The 24,924-nt window shown below is 37.3% G+C and overlaps 2 protein-coding genes across 2 annotated transcripts in view; one reads left to right on the top strand and one right to left on the bottom strand.

Annotated features, from left to right (window-relative positions):
* The window catches only part of side-II (sidestep II), a 154,359-nt gene that overhangs the window by 88,405 nt on the left and 41,030 nt on the right, over window positions 1-24,924 (top strand). The window contains exon 2 of the mRNA XM_065311984.1: window positions 7,840-7,972. Within this exon, the coding sequence (XP_065168056.1) occupies window positions 7,840-7,972 (133 nt within the window). The remainder of the gene's footprint in view (window positions 1-7,839; window positions 7,973-24,924) is intronic.
* LOC135798979 (CLIP domain-containing serine protease B9-like) lies at window positions 11,170-13,645 on the bottom strand. Its single transcript, XM_065311985.1, has 5 exons — window positions 13,378-13,645; window positions 12,724-12,934; window positions 12,148-12,344; window positions 11,984-12,088; window positions 11,170-11,930 (listed from the first exon to the last, which is right to left on the bottom strand). Exons 1-5 carry the CDS (start codon window positions 13,544-13,546, stop codon window positions 11,605-11,607), a joined length of 1,008 nt encoding a protein of 335 aa, XP_065168057.1. The 5' UTR covers window positions 13,547-13,645; the 3' UTR covers window positions 11,170-11,604.

Below are 24,924 nucleotides of genomic sequence, written 5' to 3'. Positions count from 1 at the left end.
TTACAGATACACGGTTACTTCGCGATTCAATTCTATGCACAATCACTTATCAAATGCCCGATTCAATAACAGACGATTTCAAACTGAACTCTTAAATTCTTTTCGAGATGTCGCTTAAATGTCCGTTATAACTAAAAATGTTCCCGCGGTCATATCGTTGTTGCAATGTTTTGTAAACATTGGCCATCGCCGCGGATTTTATCAACACACGTCCACTTTATCTCATTTCGTGTTTGAAATGTTAGGCAAAATTTATTTAAAATAATAAATGTAAAAGAATGTAGAATGAAATGAATCTACTACTTTATCATAAACTACCTCATCTTATGTGATTTGCATTCTGTCACTACCCCAATAGTAGTTCTTATCAATTAGAGCAATTAAACTGTGTTTTCTTAGTCGCCAGATAGTTTGGTGTGTTCTATCATCCTGCCAGACGCATTGAAAGTGTTCAAAGTTATCGTGGGCCTTACTAAAAAATAATTGGTTGTATTGTTTAAAATTTATGACTATACATAACAATCACCAGTAAAAATATTTTAAAATTTACTGAGTCATATTTAAACGAATATTTTGATATAATGTCAAAGCGTCCTCTAACCGCATTATATATTTTAGTTGTTAATAATCGGTGCGTAAGTTAACGAGTACCCGAGAAAAGTAATTAGAATTTGCAAACTCGAAAATTATATTTATATACGAGTTCGCGAGCGTTTTTACGACTTTGCGCCCGGCTCGTTTGTGCGCACCGCCTTTACCGCCTCCGGATTTTTTATTTATATTTATATATCCAAACATATATGCAGCACCGCTCGGCATACGCTCGAAAATTACTAAACTCGTTAAACCGTTATGAATTTTTCGCCGGCGCGGTCATTAAATTACATTAAATGCATGTTGGGCGTGTGGGTTGATAAGTGTAGGGTGATACGTACGATGCAAAACGCGCGGCGCATATTTTTAATTAAAAACGACGCTGATAAATTATGTCCAGGTTGCATTCAGGGGACGATTTAGACAATCCTGGACAATTCACGATAATACGAATATGATTGCGGATTTAATTCTCTTAAGTGCAAAATTTATTTTTATTTTTTTACAAGTTTTTTTCCAGCGTTAGTTTTTTTTTGTTAACTAAATGAATTTTAAGAAAGAGTTGAAGAAAACGTAATTAATTACATTTTCTCCTGCCGACGGACGCGGTATGAATACGAATAGCCAAAGGGGTGGTGAAAGGGTGACCAACCCCTACTTCTTAATTCTGGAATTTCTTGCAAAAGGAACTTGCACGTGGCGAAAATCTGCAAAATATTCCAGTCTCCGGCTGCGCAAGCGGCGCTAACGCAGGAGAACGTCTTAAATTACTCTACAATTAATTAAAAAAATTACCGCGCTGTAATTAATCTTAATTTTTCACCCTGGAAGCCTCTTTTTTATACTTTTCGTACTCGCCATTATCGCAATGCTTTGTTTAAGACACAAAAAACAGTTTTCATCGGGTTTTATTGAAAAAATATTAGGGGTTGATTACACCCTTAAAAACATGTTTAGAAAAAACAGAAAAAAAATTGAAGACGGCTTTGATAACCTAAGATAAGTGACGGTATATGAATGGTATGTTGAATGAGTTCATAGGGTGCAAGCGCTGCAAAGGGTGCAAAACGGGGTATCACCCCTTTGTGCGTCCGCATCGGTTTTCATCATCCATCGTCGAGAGGAGCGCGTTTCGGAACGCGTCGAAGGACGACAGAACTAAAGAGGTATTGTGTCAAAGGTGAATCGTGCCGGGATGGGTGAGAGGCATGCTTGATGAAAAGCGACACAATGGGATGTCGTTTCAATTGAAACTCGCGGGGGTGCAGTGCTTCTCTTAAACGCAGTGAATGAAAAACGTGGAAATTGCAAGGATAACACATGGATAACATTGAAAATATTTAAGTTTATTTATTATTTATTAAGTTTGTTTATTTTTTAATTTATTGTGAAAAATAGTTGAAATTTTATGTTGCCACGAGCAGATGGTCTTTACTACTTGTGGTGAGTCCTTGAGAATTTTCCATTTCCGTCATTTTCCGGCTTGTTTCGTGTTCGTTTTTGCGCGCGCTTACTTTTTACACGTTTTTTACGCGTAGTCCTTGGAAAAGCACTATTTTGTTAGTTTTTTTTTTGAGAGGGAGCATTGGGAACAAATACTCTGCGCCGCTCTTGAAGAATGTAACATTAAAGTTTAGTCCACTCGAGCGGAGTTGAGTGTTGTTGCTCGTGACCCTTTTTTTTCGAGTAGACACGTTGGCGACACAACAGAACAACACAGCAGGACATTGCAAGCCAGCGTCGCAACGACTCGATCATTATTTATTTTCCATTAAAAATAAATTTGCTACAGAGATGTTGTGTTTGCTAGCGCAGTGAAGTTGAGTTGTTTTTTTGGTGGAGGCGCCGGTCAACATGCAATTTTAGACTTTTGAGGGTTGAATTTATTAGCAGGCGTCAGGATGCTGATGACTGTGTATAATATTTTTATTTTTTTAGTATAGGAATAATTTGTTTATAAATATTGTTTCATTTAAATTTTATTATCATGCGATGAAAGTAATGAAAGGATAAAAAATGAAGAATTATGAGTGACAAATGATGAGCGAGCGTAAAAAATCTAAATGGAAAATGTAAATAAATAACAATAACAAAGGACGAGCGAATGCGTAAAGCGGCTTACGATCAACGGCGCGTCCTTATGGCCTCGTCCTGGAGAATGCGTATTTTTATGAAACCATAAAGCCGTGATAATCCCCCAGTGTCTGGACGGTTGAAAAATCCGCGAAAATCCTCGCTGCCTAAAGGAAACTGCGTGTTCCGACGTTCCTAATCCTTGTTTAATCTGTTTTTATATTTTAAGGCTTTTTGGATTTGAATATTTTCAATAATTTTTCAAGAAGGAGTCATCTTCAATATGTTTGACAAATTTTGATAAAATGCACTTAGACGTCTTCATAATTTGGGGAAAAATTGAAAAAAATTTATTTAGAGTGTGAAAATTGGATTTTACGCAGTAGTACGTCAATATTTTATTAAAACATTAATACTTCTTCGTTCATTAAGACTTCGTTCCGGCAGTGTTTAATAAAAATGTAATTCGTTTTTACTCTCTTGTTCTAGACATACTCGTAGTAAGAGTCAATTCTATCAATAAGATTAGCAATTTTAATTTAAAGAAATTATGCATATAAAGTTTTGTCAACAATGCACTTCAGCGCGCCATCTCGAATTCAACTATTTAACTATAACTATGATTGAATCTCAATGTCAAATTTTATTCTATAGAAAAGAGCTGTTTTGAGGATTTTCCCGGCAATTATTCGAATTTTTCTCACCTTTTAAACCATCCCAAGATCTCCACGAATAATTCAAGACCAAGATAAGATAAATCCGTTCCGCCATTCTCGAGTTTTAGCGAGACTAACAAACAGCAATTCATTCACAGTTTTTAAATGTAAAATAAATTCTGATGACTTAAACTCTGAGTTTTGACGCATAAAATGTTTGATAATTGATAAAATCACGAGTTTTTGCAAAAATGTCGCAAAGTACTACTTTACGCATTTAATAATGTCACAATTGTTGATATTTTGTACCTACTTTAAAGAATAATAATGCATAATCAAGAATTTCTAAAAAATAGGAAATTTCCTAGTTTAGCTTTCTTGTGATTGTTAAAGAAAAGCTAATAAAACGTTTTCAATCACTTAAGGCCAACGTAGAGTCCTTCATTTCCTTCGCGCGGCAACAATCCGGTGTTATTTCTTCCTGCCGTTCCTGTTATTCTATGCCACTGCTGGAGGGCGCGGGCTCGACCGTCATAACGATAAAACCACCCCCGCAAATGAATTGATTGAATCCGCTACTTCCTGATCCGGAAAACTCGCCGAAACGAAACAGGATTTGCAGGACCTTTCCTAGCCCGCCGGCGAAGTCATCAATCAGCATTTGTATATTTTCATATCTCTACAATTTCCATTTATTTTCATCATTTCAACGCGTATTTTTTCTGTATCCTAGAAAAATCCTAAACAAAGAAAAATAATAAAAAAATATTTTTTACTGTTTGATTTATATTTTTATTTATACATCACAAAGATCAATACATACTCGTAGTGTATAAATTATATTATTTTAATGGAGGGATATTGTGAGGATGTAATGATGAGATTTTTATTGAGGAAATACGTTAGTCGATCAAATAGGAAAACAGTGATGGCGGAGGCGCCGGCGGTTTTCGATGGAAATTATTACCGCCCTCATTCCCTCTGCGACGACCTCACCTCAATTCCTAGCCGTGGTATCCGCTTCCAGCGCTTGTAAATCGCAAACATGGGAATCGCTCGCGCGCCCGTTGATTTCATTTCACATCCGCACTTCATAACTCCTCGCCCGGCGCCTCCACCAAACAGCCATCCGAAAAGATATAAATAAATTCCGGAACGACGGGGCGTGCATTTTCTATTCATCAAAAACACATTCGCATGATTACTACTGAAAAAAATATAAATTTTATATTTGTTATTTATATCCTGCGAAAATTTTATGATTATTGCATTATCAACATTTGTAAATATTGTATATTTGCGAGCAGAACGGAAATAAAAATGAAAACGTGAAAAAGCTGGTAATATCGAAGTGATACTTTGGGGAATTAATTAAAACAGGCGTCGCTGAACGCGTCGACGTGAATTTTTCATGATAAATGTGCGCCGCGACGCGCTGATATCGAAAATATTTGCAAACACGTTCTCCCTGTGCGAACATAATTTATTGACGTATAACAAAAAAAAGTAATGTTTAAAATATCACAAGATACAATGATAATATGTAAGTACGTGATTTCATTTATTTACTAATTAAATATTTGATTTTATTTTAGAGTTACACATTTTTTTGGTTTTATCTAGAGTTAGAGTTTACTGTTGGTTCGAGTTGGGTTTGCCACGCATAGTTCGGCGGCAGGCCGAAGACGCCAGAGAAGAAAGTCAATTTCGTGAGTCGGAGTTTGCCGGCTTTGCCGGAGTATACAAATTACATTTGTGATACAGTTTGACACTTTAGTCAGTCAATATATAAACAAAACCTTTCGAGTTTGCCGAACACAAAGCTCTGCCGTTCGGCGCGCCTTCGCATCGCTAAAGTCTAACTTTGTAACACTGTAACCATCTAAACATGTGACAAATGCCGTAATATACAATGTGTTCAATATTTACATTTTTGTATAAAAATTATTTAAAAATAACAAAAATTTAATTTTTTAAAAATAATCTTTGAACACATTGTATATATAAATATTACTCTCAATACGCAAATTTTTTCTTCCGCTCTCCGCTAGAATTTCGTATCGTGACTTTCTGATAAGAAGTTATAAATGCGCAAAAATCATGCCTTCTCACGGTTTAACCTCAATCTCCCACTACCAGTTGGAGGGGGTGGTTTTTCGGCGTGTTTTTTTTTCTTTCTCAAAAAGTACGTATTTTTATAACATTCACCTTTGCCACCGCTTCGTACTTCTCACCTACTTATTGTCGAGTCTCACGTTTCGAAGCGTTTCGCATTTTCATCTTGGGGTTTTTCGTTTTATATTTTTTCATCCAAAGTTTTTCGCGCGCGCCGTATCGACCTGGATATTTTCATTTCTTTGTGGCAATCCGACGTGCGGCGCGGAGATACGTCGAGGCCGAAAGTTGGCAGGACAAGTGGTCGAAGTTTTTACGATCGTGCGGAAAATACGAAGAAAAAACCGGCAGCGCAAGACGCAGGAAAAAATCTCCTTCGGAAAAAAAGTGAAAAACGAGTCGAGATAGCGCCGATGGAGTGTCCGTGTTTCGCGTGGAAAATACCGAAGGTGGTAAATTTTTAAATTTAATTATCGTTTTTTTTTTCGGGCGTTGCTTGTTGGCACAACCGCATCCGCGAAAATTTCTTCAAGTTTTTCCGGCGGATTTTAAGAGTATTCATAAACTGGCTGTAATAAAATTTAAACTTTTCCATGCACGTGGAGTTTTCACGCCGGGAAATTCAATACCTACTCGAAAACAATTTCTTACAAACAACGTACAGATTAGAGTAGATGTAATATGCAGGTTCTAGCACCACCTTTAATCCATTATCTTTAATATAGAAATTTCCGGCTGGGAAAGTTTCAATTTTAAAATGTTTCGCAGTCTCGCTTAACTTTTCCGATTTTTGAATGTGTGTGAGTGTGTGTTTTGACGCAGCGACTTTGTTTGAAGTGTAAAATATTGTCGTCGGGGGCGGCGACTGCACTCCACTCCAACTTTGCGCATTCGGCGCGTTTATATTTTCCGCCGTCGGGAAACTCCATCCGGTTGTCTGTGCGCAGGTGTGAGAAACTCGCTAATTAGTCGAATTTGGTTGCCGCCACCGTTGCCGCCTCCAACGTCAAACACGTCGACTTTCATTTCCACCAGAAATTTGAATGCAAAAGTTTCAGATTCACATTAAAATCCATAGAAATTTCTTTTAATAAAAACTACCCTTAAAAATAAAAGGGGCGGTTAATGATAAAGTGTAAAATTATCATTTTAAGCATGAGGAGTGATTCCCATTGGATAATATTTGGTGCTTTGCATAATTATAAATGAAATTCACATGTTAGGATCACCAACATTTTGCCGTCCCCAGGCTGCCACCTCTTCGGATCAAGTTGACAATGTATGCATACCCGAAAACTACAAAACCCTCTGAAATGTTTGGAAATATTAGGTAACTAACATCGGAGGCGGCACTGGAGGCGGTAATAGCGACACCAATTCGCTAGAGATGAAAACAACGCAGAGGTATCACATAGCATTTCGTTTCGATTCGTTAAGTTTGGAAATATTTTGTCTGCTTGTAAATTAACACCGTGATATTACAAAACGGATGTGACGTCATGAAATGTTCTAAAACCTGATTATACATACTACTGAATATATTATAGTGGATAAAATATGGAGAATATTTCATAATGTGGTTTTCTTTTATAGTTTTTAATTTATCTTGGTTTTATGCCAGCGTCGGCAACATTTTCATTTTCGACGCTTTTTGTTTAATCCTCGACGCAGATATACACAAATCCACTCGGCGTTAATTAAGTCGACGCTTTAGCGTTACCTTTCTCGCTTGCGCCGCCAGTGCCGAAAATTTAAATTAGTCGTATGCGCAGGCATTCGCCGCCCCACACTCACTCACACGTACGCATCTTGCGAACTCAACGCTGATCCTTAAATATTCTTAGAGTAATGGCTGCGGGGCGTTTTGCCGCTCGCGGATATTCAAAAGCCGACAATGAGCGTTAGCGTTATGACGTGCCTCGTGCCTAATATCCTACGCGCTGATATATTAGCGCCACTTGCGTATTTCGTCCTTTTGGTCCTTTTCTACGCGCCCGCCGGCATTGTGAGCGCGGCTTCGTGCTTGCTGGGTGCTTCTTGCGACTAATGTGCAGGCACGCCGTCGGTATTATCCTGGCGAGCGTCTAACAGGACGAGCGACGCAGCTATAAACATCCGAACGACGAGCGCAAAGCGGGAAAACGACAAACAACAAACAGCAAACGGCAAACGATTTCATGATGCCTGCGCACGTTGCACGAGGATATCTAGGACTCTATGTGACTAGGATAGTATGCTATTTAGGGAATAGCACGATGTGCACTATACACCCACCGAGACAGAACGGAAAATTCATGGAAAAGTCACCTTTGCTAAATTTAGGTTATGGTCGCATGCAGAGTGAATTTTCTTTGTTTTGTCGTTTTAAAATTGATATTTATTGAAATTTCTATTGTTGCAGTGGTAATTGCGCAGGATGTGCAAGCTGTGGAAGGGAAAATCATCAATCTTCCTTGTGACGTTGTTCCACCGGGACATGACAAAGTCTACATGGTCTTTTGGTTCCAACATGGCTCCGGTATACCAATATACAGGTAAGAATAAAGTAAATTTTAGGTTATATCTTGATTACAACGCCATCTAGCGGTGAAAAAATTAAACAAATAAAAAAGTCTGTAAATTATCATTTCTGTTCATCTAATTTCAATAATTACTTACAAAAATGACAAATTTTTAAAAGTTTGTGATTTGTGACGTCACATTGGTTTTAAAACCTGCTTATATACATTGTACATGTTTAAAACGTAATATCTCAGTTTGTAGTAGTGATTTTAAAGCGGTCTTTTTTGCGAATGAAGAAAAGACATAAATAGAAACGTGGCCGCAACTCGTTATCATAACATTACGTCATGCGATAATGTTGCGCCGCAATAATCGCACATGATAGCACGATTCGCATGCAAATCGCGGCGCTAATTAAACGCGATTATGCGCAATTGCACAAATTGCGCAAAATTACAACGTCAAAGATGCCAGTGATAAAAAGTTAGTTTTCCACATTGCCACAATTTTCACAGTTTTCCGCAATTTTCCACAATCTCTCACACTTTCATTTGTTTGAACACATTTCAACCCCAGTTCGCTGCAAAGTAGATAAAATTAAATATGTTTATCTTAATGTTTATGTTTGTGTAAGGTTTTCATTAAAATATACACTGTGTTTGAAGTTAATTTTTTGGATAATAATTTGTTTTGTTAAAATATTGAAACACATGGTATATAAATGTTAGTGTTGGAAATCTTATCAAGTTGATTTAATGAATGTGAATGTTATCGCTTGTTATCAATGTCTAAAGGACACTAAAGGGTGTGCGCGTTCGCGGGGGATGCAAATTTTTGTCTTAACTGATGGCGAGCTGTTTGTACTCACATTAGGGAACAAGGGTCGACGCTTGTCGACGCGTGTCGCGTCCTCGCGTCGACGCCGCCGCCGACGGAGGGTCGCGACACCCCTTTTCTTGCTGCCACCGACGCCGCGCCGTTTTGCTCCCGCTTTGCTCCACTTTGTTACGATAAGATCGGTTATTATGAATAGCGCTCCGCGCCGTACCAACTTCAATTTTTTTCTTCCTGCTTTTCATCCTTTAAATTTTTTGCGCGTGAAAATGCTCGTGTATACACGTGTTTGATGGGGTGCAGTGCGCAATCGAATAAATGTAGGGTGTATGAATGATAAGTGTACCGGACGCGCGCGGGAAATTTAATGATTTAATGTCCTGTGATCCTGGCCGCCATTCGAAATTGAGCGAATGGTAAAAATGGCAAAAAGCTGAAAAAGCGTCCGGAAAAACGCCGCTCATAACGCCGACGGTTTTCAAGCACAATGCTCGACAAAAGCACGCCGGCAGCAGCAGCAACGGCAATTGGGGGGCGGCGGATAGAAAAGATAAATGGAGGGGAATAACAAGCCGATTGTACATTTTTATTGAATGCGATTAATTCGTCCTGTGTGCGTTTTTACGAAAAACGTCATACAATTGGAAAAACAGCACAAAACCGGACAAAATCCAGGACGAAACAGTGTGTGATAACCTAATGTAACCGATGCATCAAAAAATTCGATTTGCTCACCGAGCCAAAACATGACAACTATAAAACGTTTTGTGTCACGCTTAAAAATTGCTTTTAATCACATCTAAACAACCCTCAATATGCTAACAACCTTATAACATACAGTGTGTTCAGAGATATATTCCCACTCAGTTAATATTAATAAAAGATTTATTGACCTCAAAAATGCGCTTTATGACAACGACGATAAACCATCTTGAATACGGAGAAAATTTAGACAGGACGATAAAAAGGATAATACGGATGATAAAGCCTCGTGCACCGCAAAAAAAACGAAGAACTTCGTTTTAACGTTTTAATATCGCATTGTCGTGCAGTTCCATTATGGTCCGAGTCAAAATTCAAACTCTCGTCCTGCTCCTGTTCCACTTCCTGAAAATCCTTTTTACTCGTCGCAGTTTTTTACACCCGTGTGCTCCCTTACCCGAGGGAAAAGTATGAAAGTTTCAAGAACTGCACGACGCAACATTGTAGCGAAAAACTCCGTTAAACAGTTGCAGGACGAGGCGCGCCAGGACGAGCGAAAATGTGACCACTTTATTACTTAGCATCATGAATAATTTATACACGCCGTCAGTCTATTACGTCTATTTTTACATCGCGCATCGTGCACACTCGAGTCCTTAAACAAGGACTTGTTCTTTATTATCCTCCGCGCCAGGATAATGAAGTGCGCCCATCTACAACTTGAGCTCTTAATCAATTAAAACACAGCGCTGCCGTAAAACTAAATTTTTGTTTTTCGGAGATGCAGAGGGAAAGTTTAAGGATTAAGTTTTAAGGATCAATGGCGGACAGGATTCGCGCGTGACTGTTTGTACAATAATAGCCCGCTGGCGCATTAATTATAATTCTTAGCCTTTTGTTCTTTGGCTTGGATAAAACGGCTGCTAACCTGTCAGGACGAGCTGTTATCCTCATTTATCCTTGGCGGGTTTTAGTTTTGGCTCTCTGTACTATTCGCTTCTTGAATGAGCAAGGTTTGTTCGTCCTTGGCGGCACGCGCACGACGCATATGGTTTGCGGTTTGTTGTGTCGTGTGAATGGGAAAGTTTGCCAAAGGCGATGAAAGGCGGAAGGACCTAGGACGAAAGATTCAGGTGAAAGTTTCAGGTAGGCGCTAAGTTCCTTTAATAAGGGAATTGCTTGGATTGTCTACTAATTGAACTATAGAAATATTAAAGTTTATTGGAAACTTGCTTTGACACGTAGTTTTTAAAGAGAATTTAATTAATATTTTCATTTTGTTTAACACCTAGTATATGTTGATTGAATTATTTAAATTTGCTATTTTATTTTAAGAAATGAAAATTTCTTATAACGCACTGCAGTGCCATCTCTAATTGAATAATTTAATTTTAATTAGGATTAAATCTCCTTACCAATTTTCATTTCTTATTATTCATCCTTGAAGAAATAATTTTTGATATTTTAATAACTATTATTCTATTCTATTGCAAAACGAATCCAAGAAATCATAGATCATTAAAATCGGCTCAGTCGTTCTTGAGTTATAAGTGTTGTAACTAACAGGTTTATGTTGTATAGATATAAATAGGTTTATAAATTTTCTTCAACTAAAATTATTAAAATATTTATTCAAAACTATTAATATATAATATTTTATTCTTTATAACAAAAATAATTCAAAAAAGTGTTTTGTGATATAAATTTTAACAAACCGGAAGTAAAAATAATACAAAATTGCTTTGACATTTTAAAACTTGACGTTGTACCTTGTCGCTTCCATATAGCTCAGTAACAATAAACATTATCCTTGCAAGGATACATAAACGCGTGATATCACTGAGGCGGCATTGCCGCCCCCGGTAATATGACTTTATCTGTGAATAGTGCGCGTACGTGCCCGCTAACGAGTGAGGCCGACGAGGCACCCACTAATTTGTAGTGTAATATTCTGCGCGCTTTCGGGCGTAATGGCCGCCGCACTAAACAAGGCCTGCCGCCCTCTCAAACCTCAACACCCCTTAACGACAATGTTCTTAACAGAATATGCTATTCTTAATACCAAACAATAAAAAACTTGCGCATGTGCTTTTCAACAACAACAAAAAAAAATAGATTATAATATAGGTTATGTTAGTCTGGTGACAGTATCATCTATCCAATCTTCATAATCTTCTAATCGTGCATAATTTGTAACAGCATTATTTTCACTGCAATTTGTGTTGAATGACGAAATTCCACGTTGAAACCAACGACCGTTACTGGAGCTGCGGTAAAATAGTGGACTTCCGGTATCCATGATGCATTTTGATTTTGTGGTTGGTGCATCTCTTGTACACATTGTATGTGAGGTTATGTTGTATTCTTCAATTTCGAAATAATGCGCCAGGCGTGTATCACATTCTTCATCGGCAATTTCCCAACGATCAGGTTTTTTAATGATAACAAAATTATCTAAAAACAATTAAAACACTTGGTATATACATAAATAAATAATTAATAATTACCTTCCATTGAAAATCCACTTGTCCAATAAGTGTAGTTGTATTTTAGGTTACTGTAAGTCTCATGTGATTGTTTCAAGCCTTTCCAACAAATTGGTCGTACATAATCTAAAAACACAAACACATTGTATATTTTTCTTTTCTATCGAAAAAAAATCATATTTAACCTGTATAAGTGACACTTTGATTGAGCTTGATAATCGCAACATTATCCATGAGTGTTATCGGGTCATAGGTGTCAAATATAATAATTTCCTCGACGGGAACATTGAGTGAGGAGGCGGTGCACTCGCCGCCGCTGAGATTGTTGACGCACTCCAGGCCCGTATCTTGAATGTTGTACTTGCCGACGCGTACGGAATCGCTGAAACGTGAACACGTGAGCACGGAGGCGGCGTGCGAGAAACATGTATTTCATCAAAGGCGCACCGCCGCCGCCGGCGGAATATTAAAAACGTCGAAATGCACAAATGCGCGCGACGTGAAAGACGCGCAATAATGGCGCCTTGAGGCTGCACAATGAGAACGCGCGCATTCAAATTGAACCGGAGGCGGCGAAAATGCAACTTCTTTTCTAAGGGCAGCGAATCGAACACAATATCGATGAAAAATGCATGATGAACGCGTGTACGACTAGTTCAGGTTATTCTTTTGTGAAATATTGAGAAAATAGAATAAAAACACATTATATTGATATTTTATATAAAAAACCTATTGAAATATACAATGTGTTCAGTACTCACATAGATAATAACCACCAATCCACATCAACACATGAAGCAGATGTCAAAATATGCATGTCGGTTATAAGAGATCCAAGACAACGAAAAGAATCAACTTTTTTTTTCTTGCCGCCATTTTGGCGGTAGTTGATTGCCACCACCCATGGAAATTCTTCAATTTCTGATAACTTTGGACTGTTGAATAGTGGATTTGAATGCAGAATACCACAAACTAAAATTTAAGAATTTTTTTATGATTTTTTTGTATTGTGGACACATTGTATGATGTTAATAAATATATACGATTGTAGCATTGTTTCGAATGCGTCGCAAAGTTATATTAAAATTCCAACAATCCGACAAATTCCGGGATGCTCTCCTATGTGAAAAGGAGCGTTATTGAGCCGGAAGCGAATGTCCTTTGCCGCTGCCGCCGCCGTTGCCGCCTACGTCGCCTTCATTCGATTGTTTCCGCGCGCACTTTTCAGCAACAATTTCGCAAGCGATTAAATTAAACGCTTCAAACGCTTTTCGAACAATCCGCCACACAAACGGACATATTACGAAATATTTCAACCCTTAAAATATTTAAACACATAATACCTACCTACAATCCTCATATATGTATAATTTAATCATTGAAATATTTCGTTTTCATATACAATATGTTCATACCTTTTTGTTCATTATTATCGACGCGCTGAAAGTCCGAAGTTTTCCGGCTGTCGATGAGTTGCCCAAACATCACGCACGCGGCGCACAAAGCAGCAACTTTGCACTTAAACTTTACGCCGCCTCCACCACCTCCGGAACGCTGCTTCTTAGGTCTCGGGAGCTGCGCCATAGTCGCGTGCGGCCGATTAAACAAATCCCGAAACAATCGCGTCCCTAATGCACGCGCACACCGCACAATCTTTGCCGCCGCCGCCTTCGACAATGTCGGCGTTTTGCAACAAAGTGAACGGAGTGAAACATCAGCGCAACAAATTAAAACTTTTCACACCACTTTTAACAATAGATAATTACCATTTGTATGGCATTACCTTATAATGAAAAGTAACAAATTGATTTATACAGGGTGTCACATAAATTTTTGTAATAAAAATAAATTATAAATCATTTAATTAAAAAATATTTTTTATTCAAAAACAGAAAAAATTAATACAATTTATTAATATTTAGACACAAAATGAACAAAAATTTATTTTGATTAATATGGGAATCTTATTGATAATTTTTTGATGACGCTAGGTGTGAAAACGATCACCCGACATATTTGCGCTAATATTTCGAGTAAATAAGTGCTCAAATCGTCGCTTATCAGATCGAAAGTATACGCGCCCACGCGCATCGCCATTGTTTGCGCCCCGCGCGCACACTGACAACCAGCAAACGAAGCGCATAATCGTCACTCACGCTCGTCCAATCGCAGGCCCTTCGAATACATTGTGTCCACTCGCACACCACCTTCACGATCATATATGTCCACCCATGCACACACATACGATTGTATATTAATGTGCGTGTAGATATTTTTTTGTGCGCAGCACCATCGCTTTGTTTACCGCTCGCGATATGCGGGCATTGTTTGGCGGACAAATCGTTTTATTAATTCCGCATTGTGCGGCGCTTTTCCAGCGCGCCGGCACTTTATTAAGCTGATTTATCAGAGTTAATCCGTTCGATTGTAATTTCCAGCGGTGTCGGTGGCGGCAAGCACGCGCGCGCGGATATGAATGATGCGCGCATTGTTGAATTTCATAATTTCGCGTTGTGCGCGAATCATATCTGATCGAATGCTTAAATTAACCATGGCGCGATTGTCCAAACAGTAGCAGTCGTGATTGTGCATATGATTAAATTCTACATCATAAAAACAAGCAAATTTAACACATTGTATATGAATAATTATTATGAATACGAAATATCTTAGAATAAGTAAGTAATATTACTTGTTTATATTAATACATTTTTATTCAAGACCCTGTATATGTCAATTTTGTCAAAATTTGCAATTTTATTTAATTAAATGCACATAATGCACTCTAGCGCCACCTCGTATCCATTTTTTTAACTGTAACTATCATTAAACCCCTATATTAACTTTCATCTCTTTTTTAACGCTCTTCATGGCTTAATTTTTAATATCTTAATAATTATTATGTTCTCTGGGACGGTGACGAATCCAAAAAATCATTAATCATCAAAATCTGTCCAGCCGATCTAGAGTTATACGTGATGTAACTAACATGACTTTGTTTTCTTCATATTTTTTATGGTTACTTTTATTTTTCATGAACACACTGTATAATTTTGTCCTTAAATAATTATTACGGCAAGCATAATAACAATTCCAGGTGGATGATGTTCTCGCCCGCCTTGGCACACGAAATCCTCGAAATTTGCATTTATAATTTTCTTATCATCGCGCGTCCAAGCAGCGCCGCGCCGGATTTACCGGATTGCAGGAGATTCGCAGGACGAGCGACTGGATTGTGTCGTTGGCGTGTGATGTTTGCCTGTTTACGAATTTCGGCATTCCGGCGCAGTTAATTAGAAAGTTTAGAGTGGCAATTCGCGCGTGAAGAACACTGATGGAAATCGTCTCGGCGCGTTTTCCGCCGCACCGCCGCCGCCCCACGGCTCATGTCAATGCGAAGACGGCGCAGCACTAAAAATAAGAGCGAAAACCATGTGAAAATCTCACGTGCACAAACAACCAACGCGCGAGATGAACGCGAGGGCTTTTCTTCGCGAGCGTTTTATTGTTTATCCTGTGCCAGAGCTGTAGGAGGCGGCTGGGGGGTGGTTTGAAGGAAGGAAACGTGTTTTACGAGATGGGAGCAATTTTCACATAGGAATGAAAATGTTTGGTGTAAAATTAATGCTTATATGTTTAATTATTACTATGTTTCCTAATAAGCAAAAAGAATTTTTGAAAAAAAAAAAAAATTTGCAAAAATTTTTGGGAAAATATAAAAAATTCAAATTTTAATTTTTTTTTAATTTTGAAGAAGAAAATCATGTTTTCTTGTTTTTTCATTTAATTCTATTTCCGTTATGCACCATTTAATGAATAGTAATATAAAAACATTGGTTATATACAATGTGTCCAAAATAAAATTTAATCAAAAATGATTTTTTAAAGAATTTTTTGAAAGATTTTAAAATTCTAGTCGATGATAATACACCCCAATACCGCACTGTATATTTTTGTTTGTATAAACATAAACAGCGAGTTTTGATGCGATAGTAAAATTCAAAATTTATGACTTTTTTGAATCGCACACGTCGCTCGCGCTCCTGCAAGAATTTTATTCCGGTGTTTCCTGCGAGCAGACGGGCGCAGGCGACGTTAATATAAATCGGATAACTTACATGCATTTTAGATTTGTGCCGCGAATATAATGCACGCATCGCGCCGCCATGCCATCGTAGCCCGACTCCTCGTAAAACTTTATCCTTTCGTTTCTCCATCTCGACGCGCCGCGACAAAAAGGCGCTTTGGCTGGCAAAGAGGCAATACACATGCATAAATGTATATAAAGTTGCCTACCTCTTGGTCGTTGCATGCCAGGGGTGACGCCTTGCCAAGGATAACAAAGGATAACAGAGGATAGGCACGGATAGAGAAAGATGGCGGATGGATGGCGACGGATAAAAACGCAGATAGGTGTGTGTGTTTTGTTGCCTAGTAAACTTGCCAATGCGACGCCTCTGACGCAGCGAGCATTTATATTCAGGACGCAGGACCTACGCGCCTGCTGAATGCGATTCTTTGTCCTGGCAACGATGGAACGACGATCTTGGACGCTTTAAGGACAATATCTTTGTGAACGAACAACTTTACTCAAAAGTGGAAATTTAAATTTTTATTAAATCTTTCGCAACACACTTTGTAGTTATTGTAAGTTATGGAAAAGGATTCGGTTTAAAGTTAGTTAAATTTATTTTTATTTTTTCATGTTTTGTTTTATAATTTTAGTTATTTTTCATTATTTTTATTAATTAATTAATTAATAATTAAGTAAATTATGTTTCAAAAATGTATTTCAACAAAATTATTTATTAATTAAAGTTTTTTTCTTTAATTTAAAAACTTTAACATTTACATCGGTGCAAAAAATTATAATTATAATTAAAACCGAACAAAAAGTCTTAAATTTGTAGATCCCGCTGCGTAATTTGTACAAAATAAGGAAATGCTCATAAAATGTCCGCTTTTTTAATTTCTCCACAGCTATTTCCAACAACAAGGATTTTTTTACTCCTGTACTTGCGCGCGCGTTTTTATTGTATTTCCTCGACGCAGTTCGCGCCGTTTTGCTTTTCGGCCAAGTCGTTAAAACATTTAATTAAACCATAATCATTATTCACTCGAGAAAAACTCCCGAAAAGGACGCGGACGCGCCTAGAAGTTTCCATTCTTCAGGTCTGAAGATGCAAAACCAAGACAGAAATTAAAGCAATGAGAGGCGAAGAAAAAAAAAAGTTTCCGGCGAAATACGCAATTTAGCTGGACTCATTAATTTTTTTTTTCATAATTTAAGTATGAGAAAAACAATGAAATGGTAAAGCAGAGAAATTATCATATTTATCATATTTTTTCATAAATAAAAAATGTGAATTATTAGTAACACAAAGTGTAGAAATTAATTTTGAAGTTTGTGTATGTACACTACTCGATGTAGTTTTTAATTCATTAAAACTATCCCTACTAATATTATAAATGGAAAGTCCCGATGTTTGTTACACTTTCACGCAAAAACTACTTAACCGATCATCATGTAAATTTGAACACATATTCTTAGTGGTCCCCGAATGGTTATAGGCTACTTTTTATTTAATAAAAAAAAAAAATTTTTTAAATAAAATAAGGAAATTGTTTAGCCAATAATACCTCTGCATCTGGCTATTTGACTACTTTAACGCCATCTAGCATTCCAGCAATGAAGCTCAAACCTAAGTACTATAGTACCATCACACTGTATTATCACATTGTAGGTATTACCGACAGCTACGTCAACATCAAATCCAATTGACTACACTATGGAGACTGTACACTATACTTCCATAGACTATACTTTCAGCCATTTTAAACTTCCCGCCATTCTACTTCATTGTTACTTCTTCTGTGACTACAGACGCGTACGGAAGCAACTTCATTATTTTAGATATTCGCGAGCAAAGCCGCGGGTTAAAGCTAGTACTTTATACATATTAATTTTAAACTGATTTATTTTGGCACTAACCAAAATTACACATCAAAAGTTTGTTATTGTAATATTGTAACATTTTCTTTACTGTTTGACGAAGGTATTTGCTTGGGCGAATGTTTGTATAAACTATGAGTTCATGAGTCCTAGAGTCCTAGAGTCCATTTGCCACCCCTCGGTTTACCCCTCAAGCCCTCCACGTTCGAGGATCTGCCGCGTTGGATTGCTGGATTGTTTGAGCGCGAGAATGTTTGCCGTAATTAAATATTTGATCTTGAATGTCAATCGTAATTTGCCAGAGGTCGACATTATCCTTGCTCCTGAGGTATTGGTATTTTAGTAGGTATTGGCAAATATAATAAAAATCAACTTATAATGTCTATTAAATCAAAAATTTTAAAAATATAAATAAATTATGTCTACCATTGAGCACAAATATTTATAAAGTGTACTAAATATTTTGTAGTAATATTTTATGTTTAACAATAGATGAGTTAATCTATATCTATATATATATATAAATGAGTTGCTGTTCGTTAGTCGCGCTAAAACTCGAGAACGGCTGAAAGGATTTATCTTATCTTGGTCTTGAATTTTTCGTGGAGGTCTAGGGAAGGTTTAAAAGGTGTGAAAAATTCTAATAATTGCTGGGAAAATCCTCAAAACAGCTCTTTTCAATAGAATAAAATTTGACATTGAGATTCAATCATAGTTATAGTTAAATAGTTGAATTCGAGATGGCGCGCTGAAGTGCATTATTGACAAAACTGTATATGCATAATTTCTTTAAATTAAAATTGCTAATCTTATTGATAGAATTGACTCTTACTACGAGTATGTCTAGAACAAGAGAGTAAAAACGAATTACCTTTTAATTAAACACTGCCGGAACGAAGTCGCGGGCAACAGCTAGTAAACAATATAAATTTATTACGCTATAATAAGTTTAATTTTTGGATTAAACTGTTATAAGTCAATATTTTTTATTAAAATTATATAAATTTTTGTAAAGCACAAAATATATTTTAATTTAATATTTAAAAATTTTAATTTACTTGATTAATTAATAAACTATCATTAAGTTTTCGAAGTATCCATGTGATACTTCCGTCTTCTGGAATCGTACGCCTGGAAACTTTCCACTGGTACGAAATCAATCAAATTAATTTATATCGCAATAACATTTGTAATTGAACGTTTCGTGTGCAAGCGGGCGCGCGGGAAGCGGCGGAGGCTTTCGCGCTCGATTCGTCTCTCTTTGTGCTCGGCCATGGCAGTTCGGAGATTCAATTAGACGCGAACTTCATCTTCATTTGCGCAAACTAGACGCGGCGGCGGCGGCAGCACAATTACGCCGCTGCATCTGCGCGACGAATGAATTTCCGCGCGCGCCGGCGAGCGATGCATATTAGAAATTTCGGGCGGCGGCGATATTAGTTCGCCAATTGCGATCCAATATGCGTCCAATTCAGGCGAGTTGGCGACGGGCGCATGTGGGCCGACTGCAGGCGGCGGGGAAACATGCAACATGAAACAGGCCGAGCGCAGGACGTCTTGTTGCTGAAATAGTTTCTAGAATATTACAAACTAAATAATTCTGTATCAAAATATAGACCAATCTGAAAATAGACGGTATACAAGTATTTAGAACATGATTAATTAATTAATTAACTAATTTTTTTGTTACTTAACTAGTTACTTTGAAAAAAATAATTTTTGCCCAAAAATTTTCCAGAAATGTTTAATTTTCTTAATATTTAAATTATTTACTTTAAAAATTATTTACATTTACTATCCCTACTAATATTATAAATGCAATAGTCCTGATGTTTGTTACACTTTCATGCAAAAACTACTTAACCGATCATCATGAAAATTTGTACACATATTCTTAGTGGTCTCCGAATGGTTATAGGCTACTTTTTATTTAATAAAAAGAATATTTTTGAAATAAAATAAAAAAATAGTTTAGCCAATAATACCTCTGCATCTGGCTATTTGACTACTTTAACGCCATCTAGCATTCCAGCAATGAAGCTCAAACCTAAGTACTATAGTACCATCACACTGTATTATCACACTGTATTACCGACAGCTACGTCAACATCAAATCCAATTGACTACACTATGGAGACTGTACACTATACTTCCATAGACTATACTTTCAGCCATTTTAAACTTCCCGCCATTCTACTTCATTGTTACTTCTTCTGTGACTACAGAGGCGTACGGAAGCAACTTCATTATTTTAGATATTCGCGAGCGAAGCCGCGGGTCGAAGCTGGTTCTAAATAAATTTTATCCAAAAAATTAATTTTTTTTTTCAATTTTACAAAAAATTTACAACTTAATTCAAAAATGGTTGTTTGTAAAGTAGGTTTACGATCGAGATGTTTACGTGATAACGTCTTATTGGTGATATAAGTTTTGTTTGTTGCAATTGTTGTAACACTTCACTTGCACTTCACATTTTGTTTCACTGTTAAACATTCAACGAAAACTTAACCGCACGAGAAAATCTCCATTCGTTTGTATGCCGCTAGAGTGAGAGAGACGGAAGATCGGTCAACTCACTCGAACGCTATGACTGGCACGGAATGACTGGCAGCGCTCGAGATGAGACGGGAGATCGGTCCGTCTCTCTCTCGTTATAACGAGAGGGGGGTATACCTGCGATCGACCTCGCTCGTGACACAGTTTCTGAACAGTCACCCAATAAAACGATTTTAAAGACGTTATCACGTCAAAAACCATAATCCAAATTGTTTTTTAAAAATAACTATTACCTTACCCTGCACTGTAAGAGTTGTGGGACTAATCATCATTCGGTAAAACAAACCCGCCTCCTTTTTGACCGTTATTTCGCTCCGGACGAAATAGCCGCAACAGTTTAACACCGTCGGCAAGGCAGGCAAAACACTAGTCCTCTCGTAAAAGCGAAATTTTCGCCGGCGCGCTAAGTTTTAACTTAATACGTGCACGCGGCGTTTAGCGCCACGAACGTGTCGTCCTTAGCCGCCCCCAACCACCCCGCCTCAGATAATAGTTCCTTCTGCAGCCTTTTACGCCGCCCGACGCGCCACCAATAACTGTCCAATAAACTTGCCTCGGTAATGAGTTTGCCGCAGGAGCCGGAGTGGTCGTCCTGGCGCAGGACCATCTCGAACAGGAGCCGCCTCTAGGTGTTGTTCACAGGTGTGTTACGACTGCCGAATATTTCCGTCGCGTCGAGTGCTTAGGAGGCAAGAGCAGGAATCCTGCCTAACTATTACACCGAGGTGAATATACAGTGTGGTTATGGAAATGGAAAAATTTTTGTTGGAAAAGTTACAGAATTGAATGTGGAGTGTTTTTGGAAACTGTTGGTATACATGTATCTGAAAGGATTTCAACATGTTTGTGGATTGCACGTTAGCCGGGACGCGCCGGAGGCAGTTTGCACTTTCAGGACACAACACAGGACGACAACGGGTAACAAGGATCCGTGTTCGTGCACTGCGCAACACGAAGTGATTATGTTCGCTCGTGTTTATGCTTTACCTGTACAACCCTTTGGTTTTGTTACAGTTTTTTTTCATTATCCTGGAGTGGAAAAAAATTATTGCAAAAAAATGCATGAAAGGGTTATTAAAATGTATGCATAGTTTTTGAATATGTAAAAAATTAAATAAAACATGAAATAATTACCAATAATACAAAATAAAAAATATATTCACTGCCTAGGCATTAAATATTTTTTATGCCAAGCAAAAAACACAATTTTTATTTTTCAAATTTTTATAAATTTATATTGCAGATAAAATTATAAAAACGTTTTAGTATAAAAATATTTATTGGAAAAATTTATTCTTTATTGCCTAGGCAATAAAATACCCATTTAATGCGCATTACACAAAAATAATTAGTAATCCATTGCAAATGAGATCAATTATTTTTCACTGAATGTAATTATTGTAAAATGTTGAAAGTTAGTAGTTATCCTGATTTTCCACCCGGTTGGTGCCGGAAACTCCAGGATTATTGTTATGGCTGTTTAATGTTAATTACACTTTGTTGTTTCGTTGATTGCGCGACGCAGTGAGCCGCATTCGGCAATATCCAAATTGAGCGCTGTCGAGTATTTCCTGGGCGGCAGATTGTTAATGAATACATTTGTCCAGCGGCGCCAGGGATGCTTGAGTCCTGAAAACTTTCAAGGATCAAACTGACATCTGCAACATAAACTTTACATAAATCCCATTTAGGCAAAAAATAATTTTCAATTAATTTCATCTCATTTCGAAGCATGTCAATGATAAAATAGAAAATTCTCCACGTACACCAACATTTACACCCCTCAAACACAATCCACCCTTTTATAAACCCCTACAGCTTCCTACGGCTTCCAAAATTCCACGAGACCAGGTCCCGAGTATGCAGATATAATATGCATATATTCGTATTCAAAGCAAAGATAAATGTAAATGTTCCCCGCTAGTTACAGGATCCAATAAGGGATGCTTACCTAGGAAGTTCGGCACGAAAGCGAAAACGTAAATATTAGCGCTCGATCGTGAGACGCGGCGCGTAAAATAATATCGAGGGCGCACGATTAATTTAGCGTCAAGGTGCAAAAATATGCGTCGGCGTGTAACGACCATGGCGAGGCGGAGGAGGGAATGAGTGGGAGTGTAAAGTCGCCCGCGTGAAATACGTGCCCCCACCTCTATATTTCCATGAAGAGCTGTGTGTTGGTGTGCGCGCACGTGAAAAAATGATTTACGAGCTGAATTATTAAGTGGATGCTGTTGCTTCGCTCTCGGAGGCCTGGGCACTGAGTCCTGTTTATGCATGCAACATCCCTAACACGAAATGAAAATCCCAAGGACGAGAAAAGTCGAGCGACACGCGCGTTATTAAAAACTATTAATTACGGGCGGCAACAAATTTCATATACGTCGCACAGCGTGAAAATAGCGGAGGATTTTGTCGGGCTATTTATCACCAGATGGCGTTAGTAGAAAAAATGGGTAAATTTTTGAGATTATGGAAAGTTATTTTGGGTTAAATCAGATTTTGTGTTGTTTTTTTTAATAATGAAATAATAGTTGTCTTTTTGTGGTGTTGCGCACGTAATCCAGGATGATTCCGGGCACGATCTGTTCGACACTGCGGTCGGACTCCATAAGGACAAATTGGGGTGTATTGGTTGTCGCTGGTCGTTGCAGTTGGACATCTGGCATGTTTCGCAATATACTTTGCACTGCAAGTGGCGTATTGGTTCTTCTAGGGTTTAAATTTTTGTGTTACAAAAAAAATCTTTAGAGTTATGTAAAATGCAATTATAGGTAAAATTTTATATAAAAATATTGCAAATTGTGCCATTGTGTATTTTAAAACGATTTTACAACTATATTTTCAGACAAAATACAAAAAATGTATTTTTTAACAATTATCTATCTATATATATATAAAAATGAATTGCTGTTCGTTAGTCTCGCTAAAATTCGAGAACGGCTGAACGGATTTATCTTATCTTGGTCTTGAATTATTCGTGGAGGTCTAGGGAGGGTTTAAAAGGTGAGAAAAATTCGAATAATTGCCGGGAAATTCTTCAAAACAGCTCTTTTCTATAGAATAAATTTTGACATTGAGATTCAATCATAGTTATAGTTAAATAGTTGAATTCGAGATGGCGCGCTGAAGTGCATTATTGACAAAACTTTATATGCATAATTTCTTTAAATTAAAATTGCTAATCTTATTGATAGAATTGACTCTTACTACGAGTATGTCTAGAACAAGAGAGTAGGAAATACGAATTACATTTTAATCAAAGGCTGCCGGAACGAAGTCGCGGGCAGCAACTAGTTAACTGATACATTTATTAAAGTACAAAAAAGCTTTAATTTTTAACTTAAAAGATTGTGCTTTATGCCCAACTCTGAAAAATTTAAATTTCAACTCTAAATGTTTTATTCAAATGTGAAATTTAAAACTTTTATCTCTGAATGATTAACCCTCTTGAAATCAATTTGTATCGGTTGCAATGTAACAAAGTGGTTTCGATTAGAGATGCTTCCGGGACTGAGAATTAAAAATTAATTCGAAATTGATCCGATGGCGGAGATGGCGGGCGCCCGGCGGCCCGGGACAGCTCCGGCCGGCGGCCCCGACGATAAATAATTGACAGATACATTGATTTTGTTCTGATCTCAGACGTTTAGCGAGACGTGCAATTCCATTTCGCTAATTTGATCGGTAACCTGGGTATCGCAAATATATCCTGGCAGGACCAGACGTAGAAAATTTAATGCTCTATCTAATCGTATACAATTTTCTAATAATAGCTGAAAACAACATTGATTATTCTCTAAAAATACAAATGAAACAAAAATATAAAGAATCCTATATCTTTAAATAGCGTTTGCCGTCGACTTAGTGCCAGTGGTGGTTAGTAAAAATGTAATAAATGTATATTTTTGTATTTAGGACTTAGTACGTCTCGATTCCACGAATAAGCATTAACGCCATCTGTGATTCAATTTTTTAGTTATTATCTATATCTATAGATAAATATAAATGAATTGCTGTTCGTTAGTCACGCTAAAACTCGAGAACGGCTGAACGGATTTATCTTATCTTGATCTTGAATTATTCGTGGAGGTCTAGGGAGGGTTTAAAAGGTGAGAAAAATTCGAATAATTGCCGGGAAAATCCTCAAAAAAGCTCTTTTCTATAGAATAAAATTTGACATTGAGATTCAATCATAGTTACAGTTAAATAGTTGAATTCGAGATGGCGCGCTGAAGTGCATTATTGACAAAACTTTATATGCATAATTTCTTTAAATTAAAATTGCTAATCTTATTGATAGAATTGACTCTTACTACGAGTATGTCTAGAACAAGAGAGTAATAACGAATTACATTTTTATTAAACACTGCCGGAAGGAAGTCGCGGGCAACAGCAAGTTATGAATAAATTTCTATACCAATTTTCATCCCTTATTTAACACCCCCTAAGT

The sequence above is a fragment of the Atheta coriaria genome, unplaced genomic scaffold (genome assembly GCF_025399875.1).
Source record: "Atheta coriaria isolate IRGN ID8LTWV9N9 unplaced genomic scaffold, Caltech_Dcor_3.1 hic_scaffold_9_pilon, whole genome shotgun sequence".
Classification (NCBI taxonomy): Eukaryota; Metazoa; Arthropoda; class Insecta; order Coleoptera; family Staphylinidae; genus Dalotia; species Dalotia coriaria.
Note: the sequence above shows the minus strand (reverse complement) of the source record. Positions and strands in the feature narration are given on the sequence as shown.

Coding starts and splice junctions, on each gene's coding strand:
- LOC135798979 (XM_065311985.1), bottom strand. CDS start 13,546: ATGGCGCAGCTCCCGAGACCTAAGAAGCAGCGTTCCGGAGGTGGTGGA. Junction 12,935..13,377: donor CGATAATAATGAACAAAAAG/GTATGAACATAT, acceptor CTTAAATTTTAG/TTTGTGGTATTCTGCATTCA. Junction 12,345..12,723: donor GATTGGTGGTTATTATCTAT/GTGAGTACTGAA, acceptor TTCACGTTTCAG/CGATTCCGTACGCGTCGGCA.